Source organism: Gallus gallus, chromosome 3, assembly GCF_016699485.2.
Source record: "Gallus gallus isolate bGalGal1 chromosome 3, bGalGal1.mat.broiler.GRCg7b, whole genome shotgun sequence".
Lineage (NCBI taxonomy): Eukaryota > Metazoa > Chordata > Aves > Galliformes > Phasianidae > Gallus > Gallus gallus.
The window spans coordinates 90,787,547-90,800,227 of NC_052534.1; the positions used below are offsets into that span (position 1 = coordinate 90,787,547).

Below are 12,681 nucleotides of genomic sequence, written 5' to 3' on the forward strand. Positions count from 1 at the left end.
CAGCGGCTTAGTCAGAGCTTTACGCCATCATTGATAGATATTGTTGGTTGTTTTTTTACCTGCTTAGGGAGAGGATAATGCAGCCCACTCCATTCTTGCTTTGGGAAGGCGCTGGGCTAGATGAGATGTCCCTGTGGGACTGCACTGGGCTATAGAGAGGCAAACAGCTGAGCACACGTCCATGCTGGCTGAGGATGCAGACTGCCCTGCAATCCACACAAGCCTTTTCTGCTGTGGAAACAGCCCAGTTAATTTGGTCATAAATCATAGTGAAGGCAGTGTGGGTGATACTGGCTCAGACATCAGTACCAAAACTCTTCTGGCTTTGGCTGGTGGAGTACTGGATGTCATTTTTGTAGCTCATAGATGGGTGTTATGTTGGGCCAACAGACACAATCTCGTTTCACAAAGATGAAGTGCTGAGAAAGGTGCTTTGTGTTCAAACCCATCCTCAGACACCAGGGGAGGTGTGCAGAGCAGCAAGTGCCTCTCCAGGGCAGCAATTGAGTTCGTGGGACTACGCCTTTTCCCCCAGACAAGTTCCTGGAAAAATGCTATTGAGAACTTAATGGCTATTACTCCATTAGCTTGTCCTCAAAACTCTTCTCCATACAGGTATAGCTTAAACCAGCAAGAGCCTTGTTGAAACTGCTTTTTTCTTTTTTCTTTTTTTTTCCTTTTTCTTTTTTTAAGAGACCAACTCTTGAGCTTCTCTTTCATTCTGTGGAGTACACAGCTGACATTATTACCCACATGCTTAGCAGTGCCAGTGCTGTAATGGATGACGCTCATACTTAAATGCAGTAGGAAGACAGGAGTGGGCTGAAGCCATTTTTAGAACAACATGCTATTTTCTTTTTCACTGCTGACTCACTCACTGTACCTTGTGGTATGTTTACCTTGATTGCTTGCTGCTTCACAGGCTGTTGAATGGCTGAGGGAGGAATATTAATCAGGGACACTCAGCACTGTGCTCCAGAACTTCAGAGATGGTAACTGCTATGCTCTTGCCTGTGTTTTGGCTTTACTGTAGGAATTAGTTTTCTTTAACTAACACTCACAGGTATTTCAGTGGAATACTATAAGGCACACTTCTGTATTCATAAGTTTTGTACAGCTATCTAGTTCATACACTTTTTTTTTTCCAGTTGAAAATCTTTGCTCCTCACTCATGTCAAGTTAAAATTAATCCGTCATTGCACTATGTATGTGTTGAACCTAATTAGCCAAAACAACCAATGAAGATAAAAGAGCTCTCAAAACTCATTTATCTTTTTTCCTTACATATTTTACATTAAAATTAAAATGACATGGAGAGCAGTAACAGCCACTACAGTTAAAGCTACACAAAAGTACACTTAAAATGTGTGTGTGATCTCCATGGATTATTCTGCCTATGGAGAGAGATGATAGAAACGTTCGGTTTGGTTTGGTACAAATGCAAAAATGCATTTGTAGCTCAGTTTGTCTGCATTCAAAACTGAAATTGAAGGCCCATGGGTAAAACTTGCTAATCATTCACAAGAATTTAATAAACGCTATCAGTATTCAGTTACAAAATGACTGCTCTCTGCTCTTGAACTGACTGCTGTGCTAGCCAGCTGGTCTGGGTTTATATTACAGCTAACGTGGTTTAACAGCTAGCTGGAGCTCAAAGGTACTCCCACTCGTCCCTGCTCCCTTCTCCGGTCTGCACTGTAGCAGGAGTGATACAAATCTGGTCTGGTAATGAGTAGTTTTAGATCACAGCAGTAATCAGCTTCATACAACTTTATGCTTGCTAATTTCACTCTCTTAAACTGGCCTCCTTAGGACTATTCCAGCTATGCTGAAATAAGGCAAATGGTCAAGGTGGCATGGAGAGCAGTACGACCATATATATGACCATATGAACCACCTCTGACTTGGACCAGCACACTGCCTGAGCAGGAACCCTCCAGCTACAAGGTCTGTCAGGGAGCAGAAAAGTGAGAAACCCTAAGAGAGAGCCAGAGGCTAGGCTTGGAGCTTTAAAAGGTTAAAGAAATGCCTGCTTTCTAGTCTAGGACATGATTCAAGCATATAATACACGGATGCTTTTATCACCTCCTTTCTCCTGTTTTCAATCATCTGTGAATCCGATAGAAGCTCACTTCTTAGAAAGCAATTTCCCTTGTTAATCCTTTAAAGGTCTGGTTTTAAGGAAATTACAGCTCAGTAATTACTATGGAAGAGAAAATGGAAGCTAAGAGCAAGACAGACAGAAGGTGGTTCCAAGTACAGGTCTAAGACAATGTCACGCACTTCCAGCTAGAGACAATGTTTGCCAAAACTCTCCAGTGGAAAACACAAGTAGTAATATTTCATAGGGGTGTTGAAAGAAAAACTAAGACCACTGGATAGAAGAGTGACTCAGATCCAGTTGACATCACTAAGGAGAAATGTCTTTTAATGACACGTGCTGTAATTCTATAAATGCAAGGATCCAACAAAGACCTGGGGGTTTCATGCTTATCTGCTCACTTATGTGCCTCAGAGAAACTGCTGCTGCACAATGGACTTCATAACCCCTTGAACATTTTCATTTCCAGATATTGTGGAGCGATGCAGTAAACTCTCCTGGCTAGGGATCCTGAGAAGTTTCTCAACCTTCCTCAATTTCTCAACCTGGTGATTATTTTCATCCAGTCATTATTTACTGATGCTTCCTTCACTGCTGTAAGAAAAGTTAAATACTCTTCCTCAGTTTTGCAGACAGATTCATTGAAATCTGTGCTGATTAACAAATTACATTTCCTGGGTCAGAGAGAAAGTTCATGGCAGAGCTAATAATGGGATTTATATCCCTGGTCTTAATGATTACACTGTGACAGTGCAGCATCCCTCAAAGGAGAAGTTTCAAACCTTTGCATTTAGCTACGACGTTGACAGAATGGGGTCCCTTCATTTGTTTGCTGACCTTGGACCAGTGAATAAGCAAGCCAATCAATCTGAAAGATATCCATGCTCTGAATGCAGATTCTACAGAACATATATTTTATTTGAAAATTTTGCAGTGAAAATATTCATGACATATAATTCGTTGTATTATTGCTTTGGACACAGCTATAAATTTTTTATTGTAGTAACCGAGCACTTAAGTCTAGACAGATTGCCATTATAGCATCTCAGTGAATTAGAGAATGGCTACTATCTCATTTTAAAAGAAGCTTAAAGCCAAAGATCACAGAGGAAGTCTCTGGTACAGCAAAAAATCTGAATTCGTAACTCCCAGATTTTAAACTGGATGGACCTACCAGTTGATGAACCTTTCTAATTGCTGGATGAAATTTCTTTCCAGCAGTTATCCCCAATTCACCAAAAGTATAAAACAAAGACTTCTGGAAAAAAAAATAAATTAGAAAAATGTTTTCCTGTTCCCCGGGCCTGCCACTGGGCTTGACCCAAAACTTAGCAGTAATGAAGTTAATGCATGAGCTCTGTGTTTCACATTCACTAAAGGATGCTGATAGAGGATGGAAATAAGGGCAGGGTTCATGAAAAGTAAAAAAGTGGCTTCTGCAAGGAGAAAAGGTGTTATAAGAGTAAAATGATAAAACAAAACAAAACAAAAAAAAAAAAACAACCAAACAAGGAAACATAGAATCGCATAATCGTTTTAGTTGAAACATGATGAAAAGGAAGTCAAGAAACCCAACAAAGATACAGAAGATGTAGAGTTCTCTGAGTGGAAGTATAAGGACATCACGCTAAGGAAAAAGCCAGCAAAACCTAATCTTCTTAATGTAAGATCCACATCCTTGATTTTATAACACAGACAGAAGTGGAGGTCTGTGTACAAGATACGCTTCCAGTTCTGGCTCATTGAACTAGATTAAAACTTCCAGGGAAGGACAGGTCATTTTACATGCATGAGAACTGTACTTGGATATGAAACAATATTACAGCTGTCAGCCTTAATGGGAACCAATTTGCATTGAAATGCTATGAGGGTTGCAACTTATTTATTTTCCTTTCTCTTCAATGAGGAACTTTCCCTCTTTCAGTAGGAAGATTGATCCTGGATGGCTGCATACGTATTTGAAAAGATCTGTCCCTTCAAGTGTGACACATTACGATTGGTCCCCTATTGCTCAGAGGGAAGAGAGTTTCATACAGAAGCAGGCAGCAGTCTGTGTCTGTTGGCTTCTGCAGAGCCCATAGGAACTGCAGATCTCTAAATACATAAATCTGGAGTGGAGATTTGCCCACGTTAATGTGAGAACCAGTTAAATTCAGGAGAAAGTTCATTAAAAAGAAATTTAAAAGAAAGTACTCAGAACAACTTTGGCTTTGCAGGCTGTACTTGGTAAAATTACCACAGGGAATATTTGTATAATATGTTTTTTCCAGTGGCGATGACAGCTAAAGAAGTTCCCCTCCCAGCTGCTCCTTCTTTCTACACTGCTCCCAGTGCAGTTCTCTGTATGCCCTGAGGTGCTAATCATACTTTCATGGCACTATGCTGTACCTACACCATGTAAGTGGTGTAAATGTCCAAAAAGAAATATTTTGAACTATTTTTTAAACTTTTATCTCTTCAGGATCCAGATCATCGTGCAGCATCATAAACGGCTACCCCTGCATGATTCTGAGGTGGCAAATAGCAGCAAGCGGCATGTTAAGAGTTTAAATCTAGGTGAAAGTGAGAGCTGATAGAGAAAACAAGAGTGGAGAACATCACAAATAGCCTGAGTACTAGCACTGAAATACCTATCTTCTCAAAGTATTCCTGTTATTTTTAACAAGGATAGCTTATAGTTTTTTATAGTTTATATGATTTCAAAAGAAACTCAGCTCAATGTGATTTTGATTGACCCAGTCACTAAAAGGAACTTTGTGAGTAATCATCATCAAGACCAAGCAACTGAGTATGCCAGTGAATGCATTCTCTTGTTACTTAAACAACCTGGAGAAAGGAATAAATTAACACAAAAATAGGATTCCATACCACCTGCTTTTAAAATCACTCATTTACAGATGTACTTGACACATTATTTCTAGCCCCAGACTGCTGGGAGAACAGCCTCTTTTTCAGTCTGAGGTCTGGATTTTAACTGGGACGTGCAGTGTGAACTCTGAAAATGACAACAAATTCCCTGATCTTAAACTAATTTTTATCACATCTCCTGTATTTATTTTTCAGTCTATGCCCTACAAACAAAGAGTAAAGCAAGAGTTTGCTCACTGTAATCGAACATTTGCATTAGGTGAGACACCGATGATCTTCAGAGAGATATACACATGACTTCTGCATTTTCACAATGACTATGCATCAACTGTGTTGCTTTTCCCATTACAAATGTTAAGAAAATCTTCTTACCTGAAGGTAATGGCATGGCCTCAAGGAAGGTTTGATTTCCTGATGAACCAGAGGCTTATCTAAGTTCAGTGATGATTTGCGATAAGCTTCTTTAGCCTGACTTACTGTAAGTGTGGACCAAGAACTCCTTTTCATATATTTACTATCAGGGGTCATTGCTAGCCCTTCACAAGCTGAACATTTCACGTCATTGTTACTTTTGGAAGTCTTCAATGACAGATCCCCAAAATGTCCCTGGAGCGCCTCAGGGTAGCAATGGGATATATGATCTGCATGGTGCCTATTTACCACACTAGGGGTTCGATAAGTGCTATCACTGTCCAAATTGTCATCAGAGCTCCACCAACTGCTCATTCCAGATTTATGCTTGGTTTCTGGTTTTCTCTCCTTACTTTTACTCCTTTTGCCATGCTTGGAATGGTGTCCATGATGATGGTCGTCCCCTCGACTGTCTCCCTTTGTTCCATTGACATTGCCCTTGGATGATCCTTCCAGAGAATGAGATTTAGTAAAAAGTTTCTGGACTGAATGAACAAGATGGCGTATTCTTCCTGGGCTCTCACTGCGTTGTTCTGCAGCTGTTGAGGTCCTCTGGTACTGTAAAGTGTGAAACCCATCCCGGTGAAGAGGAAGTTGCTTTTCAAACTGGTCCAAAAGGTTTGCAGGAATGCGGTTAATCTTAGGGTTACCGTGAGACATGGCGCAGTCGTCTCTTGTGTCGTAATGTGAGCTGTAGTGCATTCTGGGGAAAGTGCTACTTGACATGTGATCGCCCATTACCATGGGCATCATCATGCATTCAGAATGAATGGAGCTGCGCGGCGAGCAACGATGGTGGTCCATCGGGCAACTCTCCGTGGGGCTGAGAAGATACGATTGCCTTGGTTCCTGCCCATGGTGGATATGGTCGTGGGTGTGTTCACAATCTTCAGGGGATGCTAAGCCACAAGTATGAGCTGAACATAACTGTGGTTGGTTGCGACTGCCAGATAATCCTTTCATATTCCTCGAAGCAGGAGAATATCTTTCTTCATTGAAGTGGTGAGAAGGCGACCATGAGTACTGCTGGTCTGTCAGGAAAACACACAGAACCCGTGTTATCTGTATGACTAAAGGATTAACTTGAAAAATCCAAGCATACCGAAAAACTAAACTATTTTTCTCTATAAACTAGATGGAAAGTCTCATTGTTCATAGGATTTCATTCACCATTTTAAAACATTTTAAAAGATTAACATTATTCACTGCACGCAATTTATGAGGTGAATGCAGCTTCCTTCCTGTTTGCAAAATTGTCTGCCAGCAACTCTACAATTTTATGAAGTTATTCATTATGCAAATTTACTCAAACACATTTAACAGATACATTCAAGTATTCAGTTTATTATTTGATATTTGGAATTCATATGTCACGCTTTGTGGCTAGTCATTTAAACTACATGGGTCTCATTTCTATTTCTGGGGTTTCTCAGTTGGATATCTCAATCTAAAGATAAAGTCATTTTCTTATTACACTCAACTTCATTTTCTTAAATGAATCTCATCTTCAGGATCTCAATTTCACTGTTCATAAACACAAAGAAAAAGCACAAAGAAAAAGAATATGAACATGCTGAAGTCTAGCTTAATTTTTGTATCATTAAATGTTTTATGAATAAGCATTTCATACTATTTGAACATCTGTTATCCCTGGTCCAGACCTGTTACCATTATTTCGGTATACACACTATCTTCTGTATTAGGCCATTCTTTCCTCTGATGTCCAAATTACAAAATATTTATTCTAAAACTCTACGTTATTCCAGATAGAACAAATATTGTTAGGAAGAAGCTACTGGTTATTATACACAATTATTTGTTCCTATGGGTCATGTACTTTAAGCTGTGGTTATTAAGCAAGCATGATTACTCAATAAACATAGCTTGTAAGTAAAGATTTTGATACTCAAGCCTTTGATATTTCTTTTCTTTCATGCAATTTCTAGCAGCTGTCAAATGCTACAAAAAAAAATAAAAATCAAAGTTTCCTTCTTCAATTTCAGCTTACTTAAACAATTCAAAATCAAAGATACAGCATGCATGACAGTTCTTTGCAGGATCAGACAGATACATATGTGTTTACGCTTACAACCCATTTAGCGCAGTCTTTCTGCAAATATGCTCTAAAAATTCTAAGAGTCAGCTTGCTCAAGTGCCTGATACAAAGAAACTGAAGGCCTGGTCCAAAATGGAAGCCAAAGAGTATGCATTTATTACAAATAGGAACATAACCTGACACTGAATGTTAGCTTTAGAGATAACACAGTAAGCAAGAGCACTTTGAGAGGTGTCTATGTCAAAATCGTATTCCCACTGCTGGTGAAAATTCAATACCTGCATATTGTCCTGAAACCAATTAATATTTACCTTTTTCCCATTAATAAATGTTGTAATACCTTCAATAGAGAAAGCAACTTGTTGCAAGTCTTTAGCATCAGCAATCTCTTATAACCCAATGCTTGACATTTCCTATAGTAGTAGATGCTTAGTTAATTTTATTACTTATTAACTTTAATGGAGCTCCATGTCATGTTATTAAATTAATGTAGAATTAAACTAATAAACAATAAAATATTCATACTGGGTGCAATGCTGCTGCACTAAAATCAAAGGTGGTCTTGTGTCCAAAAGTTACCTTAGATTTTATCATGGCATGAAACTGATACCTGTGTGTATATATCCCTTTTCTGCTTCTATTTTGTTTTTATAACCTTTTAATTTAGTTTTTTGGCTTTTCACATTAAAATAAAAATTTGTAACTGTTTATTACTCAATCTGTTATACTATGTAGCTTATAATACCCCTCATAAATGAAGTTATAAAAAGGAAATAACATAATTTTGATTATCCAATTAAAAGTTCAACTATATATAGACAAAGCAGTAAGTTATAACAGTGTACTGAGATTAAGCCACATAAGTAGCACTGTAATTAATGGCACTTAACCCAGCATATTACCAAACATTATCAAGGGAATAATAATGGTTCACATGTTGAACTTAGACTGTGCTTCTCGTAAAGGGGTTCCAAAGCACCTGACAGAAATTACTGCATTAGTTCTTACAATCTCATGAGACAAAGAAGGCACTGCTCTTACTATTTTCCTTTTGCAGGAAAGGGGAAAAGGGGACTGGAACAGAAGCAGTGTTTTCCAGAATGGCCGTGGATTTGCTAGTTTTCATTCCATAGTTGTATGAGTCAAAGGGAGGTGGAAGGAAACTCCTCCATCAAACTGAGACACAACAGCAAGAGCCCTCCCCAAGCCTTTTCATTAATATCTTGAACATCTGTGAAAGAAGGTAACTCCTGCACTATGAACTGCCAATGCATTTCAAAACAAAATAAACAAACAAACAACAAACCACAAAAAAAACCCACAAAAAAAACAAAAAAAAAAAAGAAAAAGAACTACAACAACAAAAGAAAAACATGCAAAAGAGAAGAAAGAGCCAAAAAGAGGGATCTCATTTAAACATGTTCTGTAGAACAGAACTGCTAGTTTTTGGTGACTTCTTTTGGCCTCATACACCATCTAACACAGCTCAGAAAGCTTCAAACATTTTCATCCTGATATATCTCTAGGAATGTGAGATCAGACCAGCCTGATTTGCTGGCCTGCAGTGGGTAATGTAACAACAGCTTTTCTATCCTTCATGGCTCCCTATGTTTCAAGCTCAGTGTAACTATAGAAAAAATACATTTTTCTGTACATGGCTTCTACAGACATGTTATTGTATATGCCTCATGCAATTTCTGTTTTTGTTTTTTTGTTTGTTTGTTTTTGTTTGAAATACAGCAGCTAGAAACTGCTATAGGCATTTAACAAGCATTATTAAAGTAATTAACAACTTAAATAAAAGGGCATTTCCCAAAAGTATTTTTCCCATTTTAATCTGCCAGGGGGAGGCTTGGGTTGGAAGGGGTCACAAGGGTCATAAGTTCCCACCACCTGCCACAGGCAGGGCCACCAACCTCCAGATCTGGTACTAGACCAGGTTGCCCTGGGCCTCACCCAACCTAGTCTTGAACACCTCCAGGGATGGAGTACCCACAGCCTCTCTGGGCAGCCTGTTCCAGCACCTCACCACTTTCTCTGTAACAAACTTCCCCCTTACATTCAATCATCTAAACCTTCCCTCCTCGAGCTTAAAACCATTCCCCTTTGTCTACCCGTGTAAAAAGTTGATTCCCCTCCTGTTTATAATCCCCTTGTAAATACTGGAAGACTGCAATGAGGTCTCCTTGCAGCCTTCTTTTCTCCAAACTGAACAAGCCCAGCTCCCTCAGCTTGTCTTTGTAGGAGAGGTGCTCCAGCCCTCTGATCATCTTTGTGGCTCTCCTCTGGACCCTCACCAACAACTCCACATCTTTCCTGTACTGGGGACCCCAGACCTGGATGCAGTACTCCAGATGGGGCCTCACAAGGGCAGAGTATAGAGGAACAACCACCTCTCTGTCCCTGCTGGTCACCCCTCTTCTGATGGAGCTGAGGATACCATTGACCTTTTGAGCTGCAAGAGCACACTGATGGCTCATGTTCAGTTTTTCATCCACCAGGAAACCCAGGTACTTCTCCACAAGGATACTCTCAAGGAGTTCTTCTCCCAGTCTGTATACATATCAGGAATTTCTCCAGCCCAAGTGCAAAACCTTGCACTTTGCTGTGTTGCACCTCATTAGGTTCACATGGGCCCACCCTTCAATTTTGTCAAGGTCCCTCTGGATGGCATCCCTTCCTTTTAATGTGTCAACCACACCATTCAGCTTGGTGTCATCGGAAAACTTGCTGAGAGTGCACTTGAGCATTGACATCATCCATGTCTACTGTGGTGGCACCACTATTTTTTCTTATAAGCTCTCATAAAATTTTCAGAATTTTGCCTTCTTATAGACATATATGTCAAGTCACCCGTGCCTTGCACTATTCATTCAAGTTTTTTGGGGAGGTCTGTTTCAGAGCTCAATGAAACAGTTGAGCTATGGCTGATCAAATTACTGTATGATAGCAGATCATAGTGTAATTGACCATGTGCTAGCTCTTAGCCTGCCAGAAATACAAAGAAAAATGTGCTAGCTTGAAATTCGATTAAGCTAACATGCTTTTCAAGCATTTAGAGGGGACTAGAAATGTGCCTATGGTCCATGCCCACAGCTCAGTTGATTCACAAAAACTTACATCACCACAATATTCATGTGTGTTGTTTTTTTTCTCCTGAAATGTTTATAGAGGAAGATCATAAAATTTTGTATGAAAAAATAACTAATGCCAGAGATATCCAATAATACTCTAAAAATATCAAAGTAATTGAGAGTACTAATGTCTAGTCCCTTAGAGAAAGTGCCACTGTCAGAACCAAGTTACTGAAGAGAGACAGAAAAACAAGCAAATATAACCCCATGTAGTCGGATGAATGGAATCAGAAAAAAAATACATGTGGGTACAGCAATGCCTTCTGTTTTTAGGTTCCTTCAAAGCTAAATGGAATCTTTTACTGTCTTCAACGGATCTTTGGCCAGCACATAAAGACTATGTGGGACCTAGACCAAGGCACAGACTGGTAAATCAGGGAGAATCTGGTAATTCCCAAATCCTGAAAGTCTCTTATAGCTCTTATTTCCAGAAACTACTGCACAGATATAAGTCAACTTTTAACCTTGACAGATGCAAGGACCCTGTATCCTTTCCCATCTACTGCAGTTCTCTCTCTGGTATGCTCTATACTTCTCTGCATTTTTTTTTTTTCTCTCCTGGTTATTCTTCTGTACTTTCTGATGCTAAAACAGCTGCTCTCATATTCCAAGCAGACGTTAGTTTCCCTGTCTTCAGGGACTGGTCACAGTTTTTAAAGCATTCAACCTTCTTCCTCATGTCAGTCAGCATCAAGGGGAAAAAGCAAGGTGCAATGACCAAGAATGTTGTTTGAAATGATGAATTAGACTGAATATGAATGCGCTATGATAAAAGGGTCAAAAACCTTTAAACAATGAAAAATCCAGGTTGTGCATCTCTGAGTTCCTGGAACATCGCTCTTTGCTAAAGGGAATCAATAGAAAAGCATTGGAAATCTCTGACATTCAAAACAAGTGCATTTTTGCACAGATTATTTTTGTATAAATCTTTTTATCTGTTATGCACTGAAAGAAAGCTTCAGGAGCAGAACATTAATACCTGGAAATACTAACTGGTGCCTGATTTTTGCTTTTTTAAATTTTTCTGCAAAATACTTCTTTTTATTCCAAAATTAGTTTAAATTGCTTTAAGCTTCTAAGCCTCTTGGTAAGCTGCTTACCCATCTGAAATATTTTTGCCTTTTTCATTGGAGTAGAAGCAGCTCATTTGGATGGTGTAACCAATAAAACACAATGTGAAAAGGAATACCTAATCTAACTCTGGAAAAGATGTGGTATAGAAAACCAGACTGCTGTACTGTGCAGTTTAATTAGTACTTTGGTGTATTAAGAAAAAATACCTTCACAGACTAGCCTGTAGGTAATACAAATATTGAATATCATGAATGCAAGTAAATTAATCAATTAAGTATATCTCAGATATTACGAATGCATACATGAAATGTTTTTGCTGGAGGTTTGTCTGTCCAAGGACTGCAGTAACCAATACTGTATCCTTGTTAACTTGTGACATTATTCTTGGCTTTATTCTAACCTTGAAAAGGAACATCTTCAGAGACTGTGAAGACTGACTAACCCACCAAGTGCAAGGAAGCGCTCTGAAGTGCCTTAACCTGCTATTCTGATCTCAAGAGATTTCTAACCTACGTAATACAATACCTTATACAAAATCTACATTAAAATGGAAAGATTGGGTGATTACCTGACTTTAACCTCCAGCTTTAGAAGAAGGCTTGTATTTTCTGTTACATTGACTTGATACATTTGCACCACATGCAGTACTACCTATCTACAAATTCCCATCTAACACCTCAGGCTTCTTACTTGAAATATTGAAGCTTGAGGGGTAGCATTTCCTCAAAAACAGATAATCAGCTCTATCAAGGCTATCACAACAAGGTCGTCTATGCAGCCAATCTCTCTGCGCACTTAAGGCAGAGAAGCAGGCAGTTCCGAGGACATAAAGCCAAGCACTGAAATGCCCAAGGCTATCAAACAAACACAGTCATGGGCTCCATTTGAATTCCTGTCTTGTTCTGACACTTAAGCACCTGACAGAAGCCTGAAAAATAAATGTCTGTCTATTCAGTGTCCTGAGTGCTCTTTATGATAGGCACACATGGCAGTGCTTATACCAGTAGACTAAAAAGAAGTCAAGGAGGTTATCAGTC

At 39.2% G+C, this 12,681-nt stretch overlaps 1 protein-coding gene across 2 annotated transcripts in view; it reads right to left on the reverse strand.

Annotated features, from left to right (window-relative positions):
• DLGAP2 (DLG associated protein 2) overlaps nt 1–12,681 on the reverse strand; it is a 456,527-nt gene that overhangs the window by 85,626 nt on the left and 358,220 nt on the right. For both annotated transcript variants that reach the window (XM_025149071.3, XM_025149074.3), the window contains one exon: nt 5,342–6,411. In XM_025149071.3, the coding sequence (XP_025004839.3) occupies nt 5,342–6,411 (1,070 nt within the window). The remainder of the gene's footprint in view (nt 1–5,341; nt 6,412–12,681) is intronic.